Raw genomic sequence first — 23,775 nt, forward strand, 5'->3', positions numbered from 1 at the left:
CTTCCTCTTTCCTCTCTCCTGCCCTTCTATCCTAAGTCTAATCTTTCTCTGTCTCCTGTTCCTCTTCCTCTTTCCCTCCGAAATTCTTGCCACCGCCATCCCTGTCGACGTCGTGTGTTCTCACGCTCGCTTCCGCTCTCTCTCCCCTTTTCCACCGTTGTGCATCTGCAAAGATACCTCCCTCCCCTCTACTCACCCCCACGACAATACTTTTTTGGAAAAATTATTTGGTTTCCTCGTTGTTTCCAACGATTTCTGAATTCTGCTCGAGCCTGCCTTCGCTCTCATTGGTCGTCTGTCCTCCTTTTTGAAACGAATCGTACTCCGTTGGTCATTACCCTTGTCTGCGAGGCGTCGCGACGTCCTCGCCGCCTCAAAGAGCCGCCATTTTGAGATGAGACTTAGTTGGCTATGCTCTTGGACCCAGAGGACCAACAATCGTTTTCCTCGCAGAAGATCGAAGACAACCCCCCCCCCCCCCCCCTCCCGATCGAACGTGGCTCTTTGAATTTTAAAGGGACAATGTCCGCGGCATCTCGCTAACAAGAATTTTCCCAGCGGCAAAAAGGGAAAAGGTGAAAGACCATGACTTCCTTGTTAGTCCTCCCGTTTTGAAAGTGTGGATTGTGTCGACTGACAAAGCGCAAACGCTGTCAAAAAAGGGATTGAATGAATTTGATAAACTTCGATTGATGAAAAGCTACTCTGTATGATCGTGGGATCTTTCGCCAAATTGGAAAATATCAATCGCGACGTAATACATGGGACTAAAAAGGACGGTGTTAGGAGTACGGTAACGATTTCGAAGAGGATGAAAGGAGAAACGACAAACGAAACGAGGAGGACTCGTCCGTGAGCGCGTAACGTGGCTCACGATCCGAAGGACAGCAGTGTGTCTCTGTACCGTAACAGGACGCCATTTTGAAGCCACCCCAAAGCTCCGCACACAATTTCGAAGCAGCCACAACGGTGCATCAGGTGCATGACGGTGCTGCAGTCACGCATATAAGCCTATACACCGTTGGAGCCTCGCCAAAACTATAAAATTACCCTTCCGCCTGAAAAAAAAAAAAAAAAAGAAGAAATCGAAATTCCCCAACGTGGCCGCGCTAATCGGCCGAGTCTGTCCAGTTGACTTCGTGTTTTTCCCCTTCCCCCTTTCTCGTCGGGAATGGAACGACGCGTGTATTAACGAGGAACGCTGCCGTTATCGCGAATTACAGAAAAAAAAGAAAAAGAAAAAAAGAAACGCGCAACACCGAGGAAAGTGCAAAATTAACACGAGTACGAAACACTCCGGGGAGTCCCGGATTTTTTCCACTATCTAAGTAACCTTCCCCTGCCCACGGGGGGGGGGTGGCAGGAGGGGGAGGGGAGTGTAGAATGGGGGTTTGGCCGACCGTGCATTTCCCCGGTACATACATATGAACAGTACCTGCGCAGGCAGCATTCGGATACACATAAGTGGTCGAGTACACACGAGTAGACGTGGAAATGAAATACCGGGCAGAGAGTGGTTGGCTCTGACTGGTTGGGGGCGATAGCGCAGAAAGAGAGAGCGGTGGTTGGTAACCGGTGTTGTCGTTGGCGAAAACGGCAAAAGGCAAAACGAGCGGAACGAGGCGAAGTGGAACGAAGTTAGTATCACGCTACGTCTGACCACCGTCGTGCTTCAACAAAAGTTATCATTTTTCGTTGCGAAACGAGCGTGCCAGCGAACGACCGACCAAGCGAACGAACTCTGTCTCGTTTTCAAACCCCCTTCCTCCTCCCCCCGAGGTTTCGTTTCCAGATTTTTCTTTTTTACCTGTTACCCTCCGTTCTCCAAGCCATTCTTCGTTTCAGCTTCCCCGCCTTTCCAGCCGTCTTCCCATCATTTTCTTCCCCTAACTCATCTTTTCCTCTTCGAACCCTCCCCCACCTCCCTCCTCGCACTTCGTAACGTCTTCCTTCCCCGTGTATCGGTTCGCCGATCTCTTTCACTCGTGGTTTTTCCGTCTCTGTCTTTCTGTCTCTTTCCACTCATTCACCACGCTCGTCGGTTTCTCGCGGTTCCTCTCTCTCTCTCTCTTTTTCTCTCTCTCTGGCCGATTCTCTGGCACGACTCGCTCGCCTCTCTTTCGCACCCTCTGTCATCCGTTTCCCCTCTATATATATATATTTATATATATATATATATATATATGTATATATATATATACATATATATATATATATATATATCTCTTTCTCGCTCCCGACACGCCGATTGGACGGGAGCTTGCGAAAGTTCCAGGTATCCCGGAGGACCGCCCACCACCGGTTCTCCTGCAGCCGGGAAAGTTTCGTCGTCATTCCGTGGAGGACAGGGGAGGGAATCTGCTGCTGATGTTGCTCCAGACCGGCACGACGCTGTATACCTTGGCAATTGGTCGGTCCCTATTCAGAAATCACGCGACACGCCACTTTCTGATAACCTCCGGGCAGGCACGCCGGTGGTGTAATTAAATTTCCAAGGAAAAATTTCGCGAGCGATACCTAGAACCGTTCCGTCGGTCTGCCCCAGATCGGTCTCTGTCGTCGCGCACGATAATTGACGTTTCCTCCACGATCACTCCGCAACGTGCGTTTCACGTTCCGCGTAAACTGTTTGTTGTCTCTGTGGCTACATGTTCCTCGTCCATTTTTTTTTTTTTTTTTTCTACCGATTCACGCGAGCCTCGCGATGAAGATAAGATCGGAGAAATACAGTGAAAATTAGAAGTGATTGTGTTAAACGAGGTTCCGAAATATTTTGCAGAGATTCGTGGTATAATAACGTTTGTCACGTTTCTAGTATATGTAGGTACACGTATAAAGGCTTCAAGGGAATACTAGATGTAACAAATCTTGGTCAAGATGGTATGATTTGGAACAGTACGACAGCAAACTTTGGAGAATTATTGAAAATTACGAGCAGACTCAGCCATTTAGCTGCGAATTTTAAGTCAAAGTTTAATTGCTAGATTCGTGAGTCTAATTTTTTGCTGTATATTCGTTCTTAACTCTTACTGTGCACTTAAATATCGAATTTAGCTTGACGTTTTACGGGATAACTAGCGATCGCGGCGAGTATATAAACGAGAATCAGTCCCCAGACGATGTGGCAACAACTCAGCCAGAAAGAAATCCAAACTGACGCGAGAAATCCGTGTAATTAGACTGGTGAAACGTATTTAACGGCGGCTTATCCCCGGTTAGTATAAAGTTTCGATGAAAAAAAAAAAGAAAAGAGAGAAAAAGTTCCATTAAATCCAGCTAAGACGTAGAGGAAGGGAGCTTCTTTTAATTTATCACCTACTTTAAATCGAACGAATCGCTGCTCGATAGAAGCGGGGCGCCCTCTTTCAGCTCCGATTTCCAAGATTCAGCCAATTGCTCGGATCGGTATTTGAAGACAGCCTGGTAAAAACGCGATACTTCTTGACCTTGTCCGATACGAGTCCTTCTTCATGCTACGCTCTCCCTTTTAGAGCCAACGATCCTTCTAAACGAATAGGAAAGCAAGGATATTTTTATTCTGGAATATTCAAACGTCTGTCAAGGCAGAAAAATTTTTGACTAAATCGACCATGATCTTGAAGATTGAAGTTTTCCCTTAGCACTTGCTCTATAAACCTTCTTTTCGCTATTTTGTCGAACTTTAAACATTAGACGAAGCTGTTAGGATTTAATCATAAATTGTTGTACTGATGATCAAAGTTAAATTCAAACATTTATCAAATAACATGGCAATTCTTAACCGTGCACAATTTTTTCTTAAAAATAAGTTCTTAAATGGAAGAATTATTATTCTCATCCTTGCACAACTCTCACTTACGAAAGTATCAAAGTCCAAATCACGCCAGTTATTCTTTCGCGATCGGAGTTAAATTATCCATCTCATTCGAATTAAATTCTTCGAAATTCCATTTAACGTTTAAAGTATAAAGATACTTTCAAGCTTTGCCGTCCCACGTCTTCAGGTTCGTCTAGACTAGCCAAGGTAACGTTGCGACCTGCTGTTATCAATTTAATCGTCTGTTGAACGATAATCACGACAGACTAGATTCGCTGGTCCCGGTAGCAGTAAAGTGCAACATAATGTGCGTTTGCTCTCGTTTGATGGAGAACAGGGATAAGGGGCGTTGCTATCGAGCCTAACGAGGCTCGATGTCTCAATTTCCGTAAGAACGTGCGCCTCGCAACAGGGGGTGGCCAGCGCGAAAGGGGGAACGCGTGCCTGGCCGGGAACGATACGGGGCTGATAAGGTGCTAAAATAATATACAGCTATGACCTGCCTGGAATCTCTTAGATCCATGGATGGATCATCGTCCGGTTTCTTTCTTTCCTTTATTACTAATTATTAACTTCCTCTCGCCGTCAGACGTTATCGGGAACGAAACATGTACGAGAGCGTCAGAGAGAAGATAGAACGGATAAAGTTGACTTATGGATTGCTGTATTGGACTTATACAGATTCCGATCGGATTAATTTATTGCCTCTTGGTCAAGTTTTATTAGGCCCACTTTGTCGTGTTCCATGTTAACAGGCGTTTGTACTTTTAGGAACACGATTAAAGAAATTAAATATTGCAAAGGCATTGAATATTTCGTACGTTCTCGTGTACTACAGATTTTTGAAATTTTGAATTATTATGCTGTTATTCGGCAAGAATGTTTTAATGAACATTTATCTTGATCTTTCAGTCGTTCTCTATTTGCAAGAATTCGGGTTATTGTTGCAAATTAATATAAGCGAATTTGTTCCTAAATAGATTAAATAATTGAAACGTTTCAGCGAATGCAAAGGCGTAAATTAAAGCAACGTAGGCACGATAGATTTTCAGTTACAACGGAATTATTGAATCATTTTCCATATTGGCAAAAGTTTGTATTTTTCTATAACACGATTAAAGGAATTAAATAAAGTTATACTTTGGATACTTTGTACATTTTACACGTATTACACGTTTTACAGATTTTTTAAATTTTCAATTATTATATTACTATTTGGCAGAAATTTTGCTACATCATTCAATTCAATTTGGATCATTTTCCATATTAGCAGAAGTTTGTATTTTTCTATAACACGATTAAAGGAATTAAATAAAGCTATACTTTGGATACTTTGTACATTTTGCACGTATTACACGTTTTACAGATTTTTTAAATTTTCAATTATTATATTACTATTTGGCAGAAATTTTGCTACATCATCCAATTCAATACGAGTATTTATTTTGATCTTTCTCATTATTTACCAGGACTCGGGTTATTGTTTCAAATTGATATAAACGAATTTGTTCGTAAATAGATTAAATAATTGAAACGTTTTAGCGAATGCAGAGGCGTACGTTGAAAAGCAACGTAGGCACGATAGATTTTCAGTTACAACAGAATTATTGGATCATTTTAGCAGAAGTTTGTATTTTTCTATAACACGATTAAAGAAATTAAATATTGTAAGGCTATACTTTGGATACTTTGTACATTTTACACGTATTACACGTTTTACAGATTTTTATAAATTTTCAATTATTATGTTACTATTTGGCAGAAATTTTGCTACATCATCCAATTCAATACGAGTATTTATTTTGATCATTCTCATTATTTACCAGGACTCGGGTTGTTGTTTCAAATTGATATAAACGAATTTGTTCGTAAATAGATTAAATAATTGAAACGTTTTAGCGAATGCAGAGGCGTACGTTGAAAAGCAACGTGGACGCGATATTTTTTTCAGTTACAAGAGCGAATCATTGAATCGAAAGTTCGCCCTTGATTGCATAGAGACGCCTCCCTTTCTCCGGAATTGTTTCTTGATGCTATCTCTGACTCTCCAGTTTGTTAGGGGGATTTATTTGATTGAATATCGACTGTTCGAGCACCCGCCTCGGCTATAACGAATATATCAGCATCGGCCGTATCGCTCCCGTCCACGGGGACTACCCCCGTGAATTGTGTTCATGGGGGTGGCACGATGCGGATCTTAATCCAAATCAACCGACCGGCGACTTGGTCACGTTCTTTTTTTTTTTTTCTCGAAATAATGTAAGGGAAACGGTCACGGTGAATTCCTCCGGGAAGCTCGTTTTCCAGTAGTTGTTATAATCCGAATTGTCGAACTTCCAAATCCTCGAATTTCCTTTCAGGGCTTGAAAATTTTCAATGTCTTCGAATCTGCAAACTTTGAAATTCCCAAATCCTTCCGATTCACGAATTTTCAAAAGATGTTCAAAATTCAAAAGCTTCAAGCTTCGAAAACTTTTTGATTCTGATGATGTAAAATCCTTGCGTTTCAAAAGTTCTTTAACTTTCTTTAAATCTCTGTTTTAATATAATTTCACAAATACAGGAAGAGTCCGCTCTAGAGTATTTTATAGGTAGAATAATTTTCTACCGAAATTTCAGTCATTCAAGGACACTCCCAAAAATACGATTTTGTATAATCTGTAGTCTGCTCGCGACGTATAATTGAAGCTTTATAATTGATGTTCAACGCCAAGCGAAAAAGAAAAAAAAAAAAACCGGTCGTTGCCACGTGGAAGATATTAGATTTAAAGAGATTCACGGGTGCGTGCGTGGCGAATATATAGACTTATAGCTCGCATAATAGAACCCGATTCGAATCTAAATCCGGGCTTACGAGATAAACAGTCTATTAGGGGTTGCAGTAACTCCCCCCAAGCGAAACTTGGACCGGCCTATAACGATCAGATCAAAGGTATCGGATTGACGAGGACCCTCGCGACCATCCTGGCCCGATTTATAAACTGCTGGTGTCTTCTTTCCGCCTTCGATTCAATTTACTGGAAATTTTATATCTCCAATCGGTCACGGATTCAAGTAATAACGTTCATATTTTTTTTTAACAAAGTTACCTGCAAGTTATTTATGAATAACTTTATTTTCTAATAAAGTTGTTAACCTTCAGATTTGTCAAAAATTATTATTATGGGTTCAGTTTGCATCTCTGATATCTGTTATAAAAAATTTTTATACAATTGAAAGAAATTATTTGTCAAATTTCAAACTTGATCAAAGGAAATTAGTAAAATTGTCATTCACAAGCAGAGTTACCCGTGCGAAGTGATAATATCTGTAATTTCTAAAGAAATTATCCATCAAACCTGTCAGAGGCTTAATTTCCACTTTCCACGTGAGATCAGTCTTACATTTCGATTTACTTATATTTCGAACAATGATTTGAAGAAAACGATTTCATCGAGTTTTCAATTAGCTGGAAATTCTTGTCATCAATGGAACTGTCATCAGTGACACGGTTCCAATAAAATATAATTGTTTGTTCTTGCCTGAGAGCGAAAGAAAGTTTCGGCAACTTCCAAATCGAAAGCTTATTGTCGGCTTAATCTCGCAAAGAGCTGGTAATTACCAGCTGCAGAGGATACCGTAGATGTCACGTAATCCGTTTGGTAATTAATGTCGAAATATCACGAATTTCGACATTCCCCGGCCCTTAGGGATTCTCCTAGCGGGAACAATGGGATCCCTTCGGAGATCACGTGATGGCTTCCGGCGAAAAATTAACGTTCGAAGACAAGGTGAATGCATTCGGTTGTGTGGAACGCAAATGGATCTGCGTAAAGAAAAGGTCGAGGCAAATTGTGGAATAATTAAATCGAAGTTGAAATTGAATAATTAAATCGATCGAAGAAGTACAAAACATTTGCGCGGACTTGAGGAAGATCGTGCAACCGCGTTGGCGATCGTAAATAAAGAAAAAGTCTTTTGTCTGAATATCATCCGTGTTTAATGTCAAGGGTAGGCGCGTTGATTATCGAATCACGACTCGTGGGTGTCGTCCAGTTTGATCGTTCCGTATCGTTTATATCGTGCTGATAGTTTCATAAATTCTCAACATACACTGTTGACTTTCATTATACCAAAGTGAAATCAGTTCCAAGGTATTTTAAACTTTCACGCCGTGGCGTTCCAGTTCCGAAAGTAATACGAATGAATTACATCAACCGACAATTCGCTCGTTCATCCGTGAAAACTTTGGATTGAATCCGCAATTCTCCTTCTCATCATCCCGTGCTCGGGGCCATCTTCAATGAGTATTGCTATAATACTCGACGTACATTTGTAACAAATACCTCCCAACTTCTCTATACATCTTCAAAATGGTTTCATTAGTGAAAACACAAAAATGTAATACGTGTGATGTTGATTTTGTAGATTTTGTAAACACGTGAGTCTAAAATCTAGAATTCTTGCACGTTCGAATACTTTCGCCAGGCATTTCAAATTATTTTCAAAATTCCATCCTTTCCCCTCCCTCTGTTTAACCCTTGCGCTGGCAACTGGGTTCGCGGACCATAACGAGTGACCGAACCGTTATACAATAATTCGTCGCTTTCTGTTTCTCTTGAACTCATCGACACGATATCACTGGATAAAAATTATTGTGAAGTAATAAATTTACTATTTGTTATGCCTGGGTTATACTTAAGTATACTTAAAACTGAGAAAATATTGCAATTTTGGGACAAAATAGTCTCGACGTGCGTGGCACGTCATTCCAGCGCAAGAAGTTAACCAATTGGCAACTGATTGCGGACCATAACGAGTGACCGAACCGTATACAATAATTCGTCGCCTTCTTTTTTTTCGAAATCGTCGGTATGATATCACTGGATAGAAATTATTGTGAAGTAAATTTACTATTTGTTTTGCCTGGGTTATACTTAAATATACTTAAAACTGCGAGAATATTGCAATTTTGGAATAAAATAGTCTCGACGTGCGTGGCACGTCATTCCAGCGCAAGAGGTTAACCAATTGGCAACTGATTGCGGACCATAACGAGTGACCGAACCGTATACAATAATTCGTCGCTTTCTTTTTCTTTCAAACTCGTCGGTATGATATCACTGGATAGAAATGATTAAGAAGTAATAAACTTATCATTTGTTTATTGCCTGGGTTACATTTAAATACACTTAAAATTGAGAAAATGTTGCAATTTGGGAGAAACAATTCTCGACGTGCGTAGTACACCATGCACAACGCAGGAGGTTAAGCAACACCGCGAGTAATAACAACGTACAATCGACGATTAATTCGTTCACCCAGGAGACGCAGCGTGGAAACTGTCGGTTGGACCCTCGACTCGTGTGCTACTCGTGCGAGGACCAATTTTGTGCAGATCGCGCCCACTCAAAACACCATTAAGCTCGAGTTCTAGTTCATTGGTATCCAGTATCTTTCTCTATCTATCTATCTATCTATCGCACTGTCTCTGCGTATACGGCGAGCGCACAGAGCCACTCGCCCGAGGGTGGATATGATTGACGAGCTCTTAAACGAAATGGGATTAATGCGCGTGCAAATTTCAAGCTCGCTCTCCCGCCTTCCCTCCCGCCTCACTCGCGGCGAGGGAAACGTCGGGCCCGGTTTGCCCGATAATCATTATTATTAACGATGGAATTAGCATACGACGAAGTGCGGACTCGAGAGAGAGAAGCCGAGCCACTCTATTTTCCGGGCGTCGACATAATACCCGGGCGCTCCCCGACGACCTTCGGAGACAAAGATGGCGAAAAGTTTCGCGCAATGTCCAATTTGTTCCGTCGTTTCTAATTGGCTCGTCCGAATGTTTGATTCCGTTCGCCGTCTGGGTTTCTGACAGCTCACGGCTGAAGTTAAAAAAGAAAAAGAAAAAAAAAAAACGGAGAAAGGTCAACGTTAATTTGCCGGTTGAATGGCCGAAAGGAGTAATACATCGATGGGAGATTAAATTCTGAAAGCGATGTCGCGTCGTCTCGCTGCTGTCCGCCCCTTTGAGGCGCGCTGGTTCGGTTAATGAAGAAGTTTTCTTGCTTGGTAACTTCCGACCTCGTCGGAGAAATTATTAATCGAGCTCCTCGCGCAGGATCAGGTTTTCGAGGCGCCGAATCGGCGAGTCTTTCCGTAAGACTTTTCGTTCAAGATTGGCCTTTGCTAGTGCATTTAATATGCAATTCAGTGACAATATCGTATTCGTCAAGCGAAAGAATTTATATTTATTATATCAGTCGCACGGTATTGGAGAAATAAGAATGAAAACGCGTTTCAATGAACATTGTCACGATCAAAAGATAAGTAGATGGGGATATCGCAAAATGAATATGAAGCGATAAAAAGAAGAAGCATTTGATTGGTTTTTTTATTGAAAAAAGACAACTTTCTTTGATTTGTCATTTGCTTTCCTGATGTTCTTGTATCTTATATATCTTCTAATATCTTCTAATTCTTGTGAGCAGTATAGACAAGTATCTAGTCGGATGAGAAAGAAACATCAGGGAATATTTTTCATGAAATTAGCGATTGTCAAAGATCATCTTGTAATTAAAAATTAATCTCCATACAATTCGCCCAATCTGAGAGACACGCTCGTTCACTCCCGATCCGAGACTGATTTCTTCTTAAGAATCACTCGCCAGTATTCCATGCAGAATATTTCCTGATGATCCCTCGTTGGTTGCAAACCAACGGGAAGAACTAGTTTCTAAGGAGTGATTCTTCAAAGTTTTCCCTTTTGCCTTTTCGAGGCAATAAAATAGGCAAAGTTGCCAGGAGAGCAGTTCTCCTGGTGATTTCGTGGCCCCCGGAATCGGGGCAACGTTCCCTCCCCTCCTCTTCCACGCCGCGACAGGCAAGTCTGATCGAAAGGGAAAAGCAAATAATTTAACGAATCGAACGACCCTGATACGGAAAAACTCATATCGTCAGTTCAAGGTATCGCGCGATATCGATTCCTTTTGTAGACAAAAGTCGGCGACAGTCGGTTCCAAAGAACATCTCGAAACGGGGCGGAATCAGGCCACGTATACAGTAGCCTTGAGCGGAATATCGAAGACGTCGAAGATATTCACCGACTTTTCAATCTTCGACTCTTGGCACACTTTTCGAGGAGTCGATAAAAAAAAAGGGGGGAAAGAAAAAAAAAAAGGAGAAAAAGACAATAGAAAAATAGCGACCGATAGAATCGGTTAATCGGCCCACGCCAATCACGCGTGCACGTGCAGGATCTTTAATCCTATCGGGGTTATTCTTGAATGGTTGAAAGGGAAGACAGGAAAAAAGAATAGAGTAGCTTCGGATCGAAACTGAAACTGAAACTGAAGTGAAAACGATTCTTTACGCGTGTATTTTCAAATACTAGAATTCATCAAGATGGTCAAATTTTTTTTTATGAAAATTAAAAAAACGTCTCGCGTTCTTTATTGTATCAAAAAATTTCCCTTCGTTTCATGCTGAATTTAATTTCTCCGATTCAAGTTTAGTGTTAACTACTTGTGAGATTTATTTCACTTTCGTTTCATTTGTTTTTATTTGAAAATTTCACTCATCGATGATCTTCGTCCTATTTTAATGAAATATTTACGGGAAACGAAACTGAACAGCATTGACTGTATAACGAAACTACAATAAATTAAGTTTTAAGAAATTCTCGTTAGACGCACGAGAACAACTGGAAACAGGTTAAAAGCGAGGAATAAGAGGGACGAGAAAGAGGGAAGCGGAATAAAATCGTATTCGTACGCGAAATAGATTTGTCCAGGTTTGCGGAATGAGTTGAGAAATCGTCACGAGCTCTGAATTTTCGCCCCATAAAACGTTCCCTCGGGGATAAGCGAGCAGATCACCCTGTATACGGGGTGGAATCCCGGTTTCTCGGATTTTACGAGGTCCCGCTCGAGATCTTTCTTTCTCCTTCTTCTTCTTTTTTTTTTTTTTTTTTACCTTCTATCCCTTTTCTCTCCTTTCAAAACCTCCACCTCAACCATTTGCGCGTTTCTCCTTCTCGTTTTCCTTCTTCCTCCTCGCCGTTCCACTTCCACGCTTTCCTTTCCTCGTCCCGCTTATTCAGACGTTTGATGGAACTTAGAATATAAACGACCTCTCCCCCCCCCCTCCTCCACCAAACCAGACCCTATCGGTACGTCAGCTTCAACAGGGGGTAAAGAATGATAGATCGACTTTTTCGACTGGCAGGGTGTAAATATGCGGTCTCTGAAAGACAGCTTGATGAGACGGTTCCTGTTCGACGCCGGAAATTTCTCTCTCTTTCTCACTCTCTCTCGATCTTTTACCTTCAAGAGAGAAATCGAGCCTTCAATTCGTTTAACTTTCTCGTGAAATTTCGTCTCACGTGAATCAAGAAAGGGAGAAATTATCTCAATGAGAAGAGATATTAAGAAAGATTTAAGTCACGTTACGATAATTCTTTAAAAACCTTCAATTTCTCATTGAAACAACCAAGGAGCACAACTTTGAAAAACTTTTGCTTCAAAAAAAAAAAAAAAAAAAAAGATTCACAGAAATTTGTCACGTTACATACATCGACCTTCGTTGATAATTGAACTTTTAATCCTCCACGGCGTAATCTCGCCATCATCAAGAAATATACACTGTCTAATTTACCGTAGGTGAACTTCGGGGACGTTTACATCCCGATGAATCTGAAAGTGCCGAAGGCAAGGCAGCTGCCTGAATTCTCGAGGCTTGCGCACGGCCTCCGTAGCGGGAACGTCACCATCCTAGATTGCAAAACTATTTACATTCCGAATCTGCATTACGACGGCGCCGGTCCAGACGCCTATTTCTGGGTTGGAAACGGCTCGGAGCCCAACACGTTCGGTATCAAAGTACCGAGCGAAAGAAAGAGGTATACACTACACGTTCACCTCCCTTTAGTTGAACCCCTTGCGCTGGCAACTGATTGTGGACCATAACGAGTGACCGAACAGTAATTCGTCACTTTCTTTTTCGTATACAGTAATTCGTCACTCTTCTTCTCTTGAACTCGTCGGTATACTCACTGGATAGAAATTATTAAGAAGTAATAAATTTATTATTTGTTTTACTTAAATATACTTAAAACTGAGAAAATATTGCAATTGTGGGACGAAATGGTCGCGTGGCACGTCATTCCAGTGCAAGAGGTTAACCAATTGGCAACTGATTGCGGACCATAACGAGTGACCGAACAGTAATTCGTCACTTTCTTTTTCGTATACAGTAATTCGTCACTCTTTTTCTCTTGAACTCGTCGGTATACTTACTGGATAGAAATTATTAAGAAGTAATAAATTTATTATTTGTTTTACTTAAATATACTTAAAACTGAGAAAATATTCCAATTGTGGGACGAAATAGTCGCGTAGCACGTCATTCCAGTGCAAGAGGTTAACCAATTGGCAACTGATTGCGGACCATAACGAGTGACCGAACCGTATACAATAATTCGTCGCTTTCTTTTTCTTTCGAACTCGTTGGTATGATGTCACTGGATAGAAATTATTGTAAAGTAATAAATTTACTGTTTGTTTTGCCTGGGTTGTACCTAAATATACTTAAAACTGAGAAAATATTGCAATTGTGGGACAAAATAGTCTCGACGTGCGTGGCAAGTCATTCCAGCGCAAGGGGTTAAGGATTCGGTTGGACTTTTTTTTTCACGCGTTGGAGAAACGAGGCGTAAGAGAAAGGAAGAAAGAAAGAAATTGTGAACTTTACAGCTTGACGCCGTTGAGAGGTTACCAAGGAGAGGACATCGAGATCGTCCTGCCCGGGAACTTGACCGTGCACGACATCGACTGGCTGTCGGTCTGGTGTGTCCAGTACAAGCACAATTTCGGCCACGTTATGATCCCGAAGGACCTGGACGTCCCGCCGGCTCTCGGACAGACGAAAATCGCGGTAACTCGAAACGGATTGCTCGCGAACGTACTCGCGAAACCTCATTTTCCTTTAGTATCTCATGCGCCTTAGTTTAAAGAGTTTTTTCTAACGAAAATCTTTCTGAATTGAGCCTGACATTTCATTAACGAAATGTATTTTTATCGGGATAGCCGCCTTGGTGGTACGATCCTGTAAGTAACGTAGAGTCTATCAAACAGACAACATCCATGTCTCAGAAAACGATCATCACGTTTTGCGTACGTGTGTGCCACCGAATGTGAAGGGCGAACGACCGCCATCGTTTTTTGCAGACGAGCAGCACGCCGCCGCCGCCGGACAGGGACACGCCGCCGTTGTCGAAGCTCGAGCTGACCAACTGCAAGGAGATGCTCGAAGGTCGCGTGCAAGTCCAGTGGGAGATGATCGGCGACGATATACAGATCAGAGTGTCCGGCCGGATCAGGGAGGACCAGTACGTTGCGTTCGGCTTGTCCGGCCGCGAGGGCAAGTCCGAGATGATCGGCGGCGACGTGGTCGTGGTTGCATACAACAACAGGACCGGCAAATTCATCGCGGAGGACTACTACATGTCGGATTACGCGCAGTGCGACGGTAGAAAGGGCGTGTGTCCGGACGAAAGGGTCGGAGGGAAGAACGACGCCGTTCTCGTGCACGGTGAACGAAAGAACGGCGTTACCACAGGTGAGAATTCGGCTTCACGCGCTTTCGTACGTTCGTGCTTCGTACTTTCATACCGCGTCAGGCAGGGAATTGTTTTTTAAATAAATTAAATTTATTTAGAAGAAAAAACTAGATATTATATATTTATAATATAAAAATATTCTAAGATATAAGATATATTATATAAAAAATTTAGAAAAACATTTAATTTCTAAATATATTGTTTTTTTATTTTCCAAAAAATTATATATATATATATATTTAGATCATTTACTTTTGAGATAACTAAATTATTAAAATAAATTAATTAACCCTGATACAAAAGCCTTATATAACCCTTATATACGAAATAAATTTTATTTTCTAAAAATTCATTTTCATCACTTTAAACTATTAATAATATTATTAATTTTTAATTTTTACTAAAATATACCTTTATTATAAAACTTTGATAAACTAAATTAATTTAAAATTATATTATAAAGGGAAACCTGAATTGGTGGACACCTATGAAATTTGTCACCACCGAAATGTTTTTTTTTTCTCAAAAACGACAAACGTAAACTCAACAATTTTAGTAAATATTTTTAGTTACCTGCATGAGACCTATGAGCACGAACACAGTGGCTAGAACAAGAGCGTGTATATTCACACGTATCTTCGTGTTCGTACTTTCATATCTCGGTTTTCCACAAAGGGAAACCCGAAATTGATGGATATTTCACACGATATGACTCTCTTCAAAGATGGCAAATTGATTTTGGTAAATGTTTCAGTTACCTACATGAGACCTATAAGCACGAACGAGCCGGTGAAGGACAGAATGATCCCGAACACAGAGACAAGCGTGATCGCGGCGATAGGTCCTCTGAATCTCCGAGGAGAAGCCAATGCCCATCAGAGCTTCGACAAGACGACCGAGGACATTCGTATTGATTTTACGTCGAGAAACGTGCACGAGTGTACAAATTCCCTCTACAACCTGCCGGACATGTCTGACATCAAACCCTGGCCGCCAGCAGTAATCACCAACGAAACTACGTTCAGCGCGAGGATCGGACCCGCCGGTGGGAAGAGAGGATACACGAGTATCACGGGTATCTATTCTAGGCTCGTCCACTCTAAATTTATCTCAAAGAACCTCGAGACCATTTTTGAAACGTGGATTTTGGTCCGCTATTCTCGAGAAACTTTCCATTCCAGAGCATTTTATACGCACTTCCGCACGAAAGTTTCGAGCACGTTAAATGCTCTGAAAGTATAATGATCCACGATTGAAATGAAACTTGTAATTTCCAAAATATGAAGTGCTTCGAAACTTTATATCGCTGATTAAACGTAGTAGTAATCGAGGATTATAATAATGTAGGACAACCTGCTTGGGGAATCGCTTGGTACATCAACGACCTGCTGATCCCAGAAATCACGGTGGAGAGAGGAGAGACGTACACGTTTATAGTCGAAGGAGGGAACGATCAGGCTAATTCAGCCAGGCGAGTTGAAATTTCAAACTATTAACACTCCAGTTTGCATTCAGTTTCCTTCATTTCGCTGCCAATTCCACGCTCGATAATTACCACAGAAATGTCCACAGAATTTTCAACGGATGAATCAATGCGTATTATCGAGTCGGTATTTTGACAAATTACTTCCCTTTAAATTTGCTCCGACGGTCGAATGTCGAAGCTTTCGCTTCACTTTCGTGGAACGTGTATGTGAAAATGGGATTTTCTTCGTGCAGGTACCATCCGTTTTATATCACCGACAGTCCAGAGGGTGGATTCGGCCAGAAGACCGAGGAAGAGCAAATGGCACAAACGGTGTTCGCCGGAGTGGGCCGCGACGCGGACGGATACTTTTATCCCACGGCGGCTGGTCGTTACTGCGAATGGGTTCACAAGACGATAGACATGAGCGAGGATATGGAAACTTTCGAGAATTTCTTTGAAACACTTAGGCTGGAGTGTGACAAGGGTGAGCCGGCTAAACTTGTTTGGACCGTGGCCGAGGACACTCCAGATTTGGTTTACTACCAGGTACGATTCGAAAATATTTCGTTGGCACGAAAAAAAAGTGAGCCATTGATTCTAAAACGTAAGAAGACGATGCGTGAACTACGGTTTTTTTATGCAAAAATACTTTTCTGTCATACCAATAATAAAAAGGTTGAACTTGAGATAAAAGGAAACACGAAGCACGACTTTTGTAGACTTGCGAACGATTAAGAAAATTTATTACCAAACTACATACAAAGTCTTCAGTTTGTTCAGTTACTGAAAATTCTAATTCAACGACCAGAGGCTGTACTGGAAGTATTACACTTTGGATATTTGATGTATTTTTGCATTCTATATCTGCATCTTTAAACGGATAAAAATCTGCAATCTAGTAATACAACATTCGTTCAATTTGTTTTCCGCAGTGTTACACGCACAATAACTTGGGCTGGAAGATAAACGTTGTCAACAGCGCACACATGGCGGTGCCGTTACTGTCGATGGTCACAACGACGTTCGTCATCAGTATGTTAACGTTCATAAGATGAATTAACCGTTGAATGTCGTCTAGCGAGAGATACGCGAGGAATTGTGGGCGTAACGTGCAAGATCGCAGGACTAGATCTGAAACGAGGCAAAACGAGGAAAGGGAAATCGTGCAACAACAAAGCGTTAGCTCGCGTAGATAACGATATGGTGATAAAACAAAAAAAAAAAAACAAAAAGAAAAAGAAAAAAAAAGAAGAGGCGATTGTTAAAAATCTGCTGAACACGATACAAGGTTGTAAGAAAGTACTTAGCTCGTAAGGTTTAATCGTAACGTAAAAGATTAGCAGAATATTTTTAAGATCTCTATCAGATTCAATATTTCATATTATGCTATATGTATATGTATATTTATATATATATATATATATACATACATATAAATATATATATATATTGTATACATACAATACACACATATTAACACGGCACTTGAGGAGAACGAGATTCGAGGTGATTTTTAACGTTTAAGAATTTAAGAGACTACTTAGGCAGAAAAAATAAAAACGGGAGGGTGAATAATAATTTCTGACAATAATAAGTAATTCAGGATCGGGGTATAAACGATGGATTATTTCTGACAATAACGTGAAACTTGTGTTGTTTATCGAAAAGGGATAGGGAAGGATTTACATATATATATATATATATATATATGTATATCTAATTTGTCGTGGAGAATCGATCGGATTCGATAGGATCGATCGTGTATATCGGTGATAAACGAAAGAACGGGGAAAGTATCCGTGGTATATGTACAATGTAAATTTTGCACAAAGCTATAGTCGAATATAATGTAACATTAAAGATCGAGTAGTATTTAAGACTATACATTTATAAATGCTGTCGACTTGACAATAATACGTAGGGTAGTGAACGATGAAGGAATCGCTGAAGAGAGGGGGGAAAAAAATAAATAAATAAAAGCGAGAAAATATGTACAAGGTAACGTCAAGACATTATATAATTTAAGGGTGATACAGTTGCAAACTATCCCCTATACGTGTAACAATGCTATAATATGTACATACTATAGAGTGGACCTTCCTAAAACGGAATGAAAGTATAAAATGTGCCTTGGGTACAGATAATAAACTTCTCTAATTACACGAATTAGGAACCACTCGGACAAGAGATGCCCCGCAGTACTTGGGAGCTGGTTTCTTGCGCGTCTTCGACCTATCGTACGTTGTGAATTTCTAAGAGAAAGTATTAACGTTAATATTTCGTTTTACAAAGGCGTCGCAAGTGAAGCAAACCGGCATAATTTAACAAGAATTTGACGAGAATTTATTCGAGCAATGACGTGTCAGCGAACAGGTAGCGCGATACGCGCAAGAAATGAAGAAGAAACGCAACCAAGAAATCAAAAAAATACATAATCATTCTAGAAACGTAGAGATTAACAACGTAGCAGAATAAAAGGATATATCTCTCCCTCTTTTTTAAATGTGAATATAAACAAAAAAAAAAAAAAAGGAAAGAACTATCCAGATTCTAAGTAACGGGGTATCCTCAAAATTGCCAGCAGCGAACAAAATTCTTTGCAATTCCGATTGCTTAACGCACGAAGACCAGCCTGTATTTAATTATATATGAATACATAAACCTAACATAAACATTATATATATATATATACATACAAATATATATATATATATATTAAACGTACATACATTATATGAGGTACTACGTGCATACATACGTACGAAACGAAAATTCAGAAATTTATGTCCTTCAGCTGTCAACGTTGTCCAATCTGTACCGTTTGCAGTTTACCAACCGACGATCAGACGAAAAAAATCCAACACAATTTGTATCGTTCTCCTCTCCTTTCGATCCAAAGAGATCATCCGAGTGATTCGTAAAAACGAGCGAACGTGTACGCAATGTTGGACAACGTTGTCCAAGCGTCTTTCACGTGAGAAATGCGTTGAAGAAACAACAAGTGTTAAGTAAGGATATGTATTACACGCGTTTGTAAAGATAAAATTAAGCGACCATAAGAAGCGACGAAGCGGAAGGATCCGCTTGATCGGACCGTGGATCCCAATATTTCCGGTAGTACTCGACGGCGATCCTCCACACTCCGCAATCCCGCATAATTTTCTTCACGCCCCTGATAGACGTACACACATCCTCGTCCTCCGTTTCCGTTCTCTTCTTCCTCGTCTCACCCGCTTTTCGCCATCCGTTTCTCCTTGTTGTCGCGTCTTTATACTTCTTTCGAAGCGAGTCGTTCGAAGAGAGAACGAGCCAGATCGTAGCGCGTAAGCAGATATGAAAAAAAAAAAAAAGAAAAAGCTCTGTGAACGACAATAACACGATGACGATCGGAAGTTCAGAGGAGGGGGCTGCTCCGATGAATCGAGCGATTTTCGCGCGAGCGAAACCGGGCAACAGAGAGAAAGAAAAACATCGTTTCTCGATGAACTCGCCGGTTTTGACGTATGTACATACAATTCATGTACGTAACTTGCTGTCCCGCGTCCGGAGCTCTCGCGACAATAAATAAAACGAGCTGCTTAACCGTCAAGGATCGATCGTCCGTTCGCCAAAGTTACTCGGACAATAACGCAACTGCGATTGCGACCCCCCAAAGAGTTCTATATTTTATGGAAGGGGATGGTAAAACGTATCCGAACGACACATTCTCTGAGAAACGTTCGCGGACGTTCCAGGCATTCGACAATATCCACGGATACGGTTTACCGTTCCCAATTTTGAGATCCCGGACAATAATCACGATCGTTCCTTTCAAGTACAAACACTCGACGATCGACCGTTGTTGGTCGGTTGTTAAGATCGGACAATAATAAATACAAAGCCATTTGTACGATGGAATGGCGCGCGGAAGAGATGCTCGATCGTAGGACAGCGAACGCCACTTGTTCAGAGGACAAACAATGTATCTGTACGGATCAATTATTCGAGGTGTAAGTGTACAAAAAGATGAAGTTAAACAGCGCGCGCACGTTCTCCGCCGGCATTTAAGGCTATTATATTAGCTGTTAAACGAGCGTACAGAACGAACGAACGAAAGTTTTAGATAGGAATGTAAAGATCTTCTCTTTTTAACAATCTCGTCTCTCCTCTCCTCTCTTTTTCTCTCTGTCTTTCGTATATGTATCTATATATACATATGTGTGTGTGCGTGTGTGCACTTTCTACGCGTAACCATTTCTCTCTCTCTCTCTCTCTCTCTTTTTCTCTTTGTCACTCGTTTTCACCCTTTTACCCCTGTAGAATATTCACGGAGCAGCCCGAGCGACGCAGTCCCTCGAAATTAGTTAGCGATTAAGAAAATCGAACAAATAGTTTAGAAACTAAGTGAAAAACCATGTTTTCTCGCTGTGTCGACGTGTAGTTTAAAAATGAAAACTGTGAGAAATGAAACGAAGGTATTTAAACGAAGATTTTGTGAACGATCGTGTCACCGATTGTTACTGATTGATTGTCGACCAATTGATCGGCTTCTGATTTCACCGTGCGAGATATCCCAAGCGTGAGTTTCGAATCGTCGAACGATCTATCTTTGTAGAGAGTGAAAACACGTTTACATTTTCTGTGTCTCTCGTATCGTAGTCGAAATAGCGTTTCACCGTGTGTAATTTCTCTTTTTCGTGCGCACACCGATCCTCTCGTGTGAAAGTCGACAGGTCGAAGAATCGATCAACTTGGAGGAATTGAACTGAAGAAACAGGAGATCGATAGAACGAGATTCCATCTTAATTAATTAGCGTTCAATTCGGATGCGTGTGAGAACGTTCCTCGTTGCTTGATCCATTCTTGGCTGACAGTTTCGACGAGCCTTTGCATATTTGTTATATCTGTTCTTTTCTTCTACTATACCCGCTCACATATCCTCATGAACATATCCCTAATATAAGATTCGAAGGGTTTTGAAGCGTTCTCGATTAGTGTTTTATCCAGACGAAAAAAAAAAAAAAAAAAAGAAAAAAAGAAAACAGAAAAGAAGAAGAGAAGACGAAGACAACAGCGAACTCTCTCTCTCGAATTCGAACGTTAAGGAAATCAAGGTAGAAATTTGACGAACGTCCCTCGAGATCGGCGTTTACGTCTCTGATTTTCTCCCCACAAAATGCTGTCTGAGGAACATTTCGGAAGATCGAGTGGCTAGACGACAAAAGGAGAAAATGAAGATTGCGACTTGACTCTGCCACTGAACGACGCGACGCGACGTGAAAAATCGAGATGGGGAAAAAAATGAAAGTGGGAAACATTCGACGAACCGTAGAGATAAGCAAAGAACAAAAAAAAAAAAAAGAAAAAAAAAGAAAAAAGAAAAAAAAAACACTCGAACTAGCGATTTTAATGATGTCGATTATTCGAAAGGATGTATTGTTCGAACACTGTCAATATGCATGTAACGACGAAGAACTTCTTGTTTCAACGATATATCGTAGGGTTAAACCGGGAGGCTTTTAAAAGCTGGATATCTTTCTGAATCTTATTCTCCTTGTCGTAGAATATATTTTCACACTTACGAACACGGTGTAGAGAGCGAGAGAGAAGGAAGAAAGGGAGAAACGGTATTAATATCGGTGCTTCGGCTCTTTGCACTCTTGGAAATGCGCTCCGCTTACTTCCTCTGGAGTAACAAATCCGTGACAGTACTGTACGTGTAAAGAAGAGACGAAATAGAGGAAGAAACGACGTGTACTGGTATCGAGTTTAAGAGGCAAAAACATTGAGGCAGGATTTTATTCGCAAGGGCAATACGAAGAAGGTACAAAGCGGCATCGATAAGATGAATTGATTTATTACCGATAGACCGTCCTGAGTTGTGTTTAACAAATTTTAAGGATCTATATTTTTTGAACGACGAGCATCGTTGGAGAGGGAGGGAGGGAGGGGAGGGATGTTGCAATATTTTATCGTTAAGGGAGAACGTGTCGAGAGACAGAGAAATATAAGGGCATTTGGATTCGATCGAAAGTAGTAGAGTCAACCCAGACACGAGTGCGAAGAGTTGAAGGAGAGAAATAAAATTTCATAAGATCCATATCCAAGTCGTATCCGTAGGTAAGTCGTTTTCGAACATGCTGACGCGCACCCATTAGTAATTAGTACGTCTCGTAGAGGATAACTTAGTTCGTAAAAGTTTAAACGAAACGAAACGAAAATACAAAAAAAAAAAAAAACAAAAACAAAATAGAAGATGAAGAAGAAGAAGGAGAAGAAGAAGAAGTAAGGAGTCTATCGACTGTTTAATCCGAGCTGGAGGAAGAAACAAAGAAAAAAAAAAAGACGAGCCTAATTCTGAAAAGTGTGCGAAATGTTTCGGCGAATTTATCGAGCTCTCGAGTAAACAAAAAATAAAAAAAAAATAACGTAGCATTATCGAGAAATGATAAAACAATTGTCAACCGTTTTTTTCAACGTTTACGTGTTAGACTAGACTAATCAACAAAATAACTCTATTAATCGTGTACTCGTATTACTGTAAAGTCGGTTCAATTGTCAAGATCCTCGTGTTTTCACAAGACACGTGCGAACATTGGGTTTCAAGACATATCGAGCGTTTCTCTTTTCTTTTTTTTTTAATAATTTCGTCGCGTATTGTCTTTTGCGTTATTAAAGAAGAAGAACAAAATGAAAGTATTTAACATAGTTTAAGCATTAGGCTATATACGACTGTCTAATTTAATTTCGATCACTGATTGCATTTATCAAACACCGAAATACTCGCACGTGTCTGAAGTTTATGGTCACCGTGAAAATAATAACGCTCTGGTCCAGAGTTTAAGCCTACTAACTGCATACAAAGATGTATACGAGTTTGAATTTCAATGTCGATGTTTTCAATTTCAGTATAGTGCATTTTAAGCCATGTATGTGTATAATGTTGCACGTATCGTCATTTCTTTTCCTCTTATTTCTCTTTTTATCTGTTTTCGGACAAGAAATCTTACTCGTGGTATCTTCAATCGAGAACAGATATCGTAACGACATACAAATGCTCAGAAAACTTGTTTCACGAAGCTACAATTATTTGCATCGTTGATTTATATTTATATTTTTACGTGCACTTTTATCTTTTTACAACTTTTTGTAAAACGACTATTTTTCCTGATTGTGGTGAAAATTATTATTGTGCAAAAGATTATCATACATTGTTCATTGAACTTGAATAATTTAGTAAAAGCATTGTAGCTTTTTGAAATAAGTTCAAAGATTTGCGAAACATAATATATTATCAAATCTGTACTTCTAGACTTCTTAGTGTTCACTTAATTATTATTAGACTAACAATTGAATTTGAATACAGTAAATTTTTTCAATGACTGTCCAAACGATTCATATTCTGAAATTCTACGTATTAAGAACTTTAAAATATGAAATGAAAGTAATTCGGATAAACATCGAGTAAATGTCTATATTTTGGTCAATTATTCCGTGATATAACATACAACCTTCTAGTTTCAATTCGTTGGCGAATGGATACACAGAATTGCGACTTCGTATAATCCAGGAAAATGTACTTGATTCCCTGATTGAGCTATGAACGAAAAGCATTTCTGTGCAATGTTAATTTTCTTCATATAGTCTATATGTAGTATGCGAATAGGTGATGGTTCATTTATAGTGTCAATTTGTCTCTTTCTTTCTCTTTTCTTTTTTTTTGTTTTTTTTTTTTTTTTTTCTCTTTTCTTTTTTTTTGTTTTTTTTTTTTTTACAGAAAACAAAGAGGAAAATAAGACAGCAAATAATATACGCATCAAGCCACATAGAAGAAGAAGAGAGAAGAATGCTCTCGAAAAAAAAAATGTTATGAAAAGACTGCTCTTGCCAGCAAAAAAGTATCAAACACCCTGTGAAAATAGATTTAGAGAT

General features: G+C 40.2%; 1 protein-coding gene across 5 annotated transcripts in view; it reads left to right on the forward strand.

Moving 5' to 3' along the window:
- LOC122537419 (protein Skeletor, isoforms B/C) overlaps positions 1 to 23,636 on the forward strand; it is a 77,213-nt gene extending 53,577 nt beyond the window's left edge. For all 5 annotated transcript variants that reach the window (XM_043670558.1, XM_043670557.1, XM_043670554.1 and 2 more), the window contains exons 5-11: positions 12,439 to 12,677; positions 13,531 to 13,711; positions 14,005 to 14,395; positions 15,151 to 15,471; positions 15,744 to 15,867; positions 16,116 to 16,410; positions 16,797 to 23,636. In XM_043670558.1, the coding sequence (XP_043526493.1) occupies positions 12,439 to 12,677; positions 13,531 to 13,711; positions 14,005 to 14,395; positions 15,151 to 15,471; positions 15,744 to 15,867; positions 16,116 to 16,410; positions 16,797 to 16,919 (1,674 nt within the window). In that variant the 3' untranslated portion in view covers positions 16,920 to 23,636. The remainder of the gene's footprint in view (positions 1 to 12,438; positions 12,678 to 13,530; positions 13,712 to 14,004; positions 14,396 to 15,150; positions 15,472 to 15,743; positions 15,868 to 16,115; positions 16,411 to 16,796) is intronic.
- The last annotated feature ends 139 nt before the right edge of the window (positions 23,637 to 23,775 follow it).

This window comes from Frieseomelitta varia, unplaced genomic scaffold (assembly GCF_011392965.1).
Source record: "Frieseomelitta varia isolate USP_RPSP 00005682 unplaced genomic scaffold, Fvar_1.2 scaffold_909, whole genome shotgun sequence".
Taxonomy (NCBI): Eukaryota; Metazoa; Arthropoda; class Insecta; order Hymenoptera; family Apidae; genus Frieseomelitta; species Frieseomelitta varia.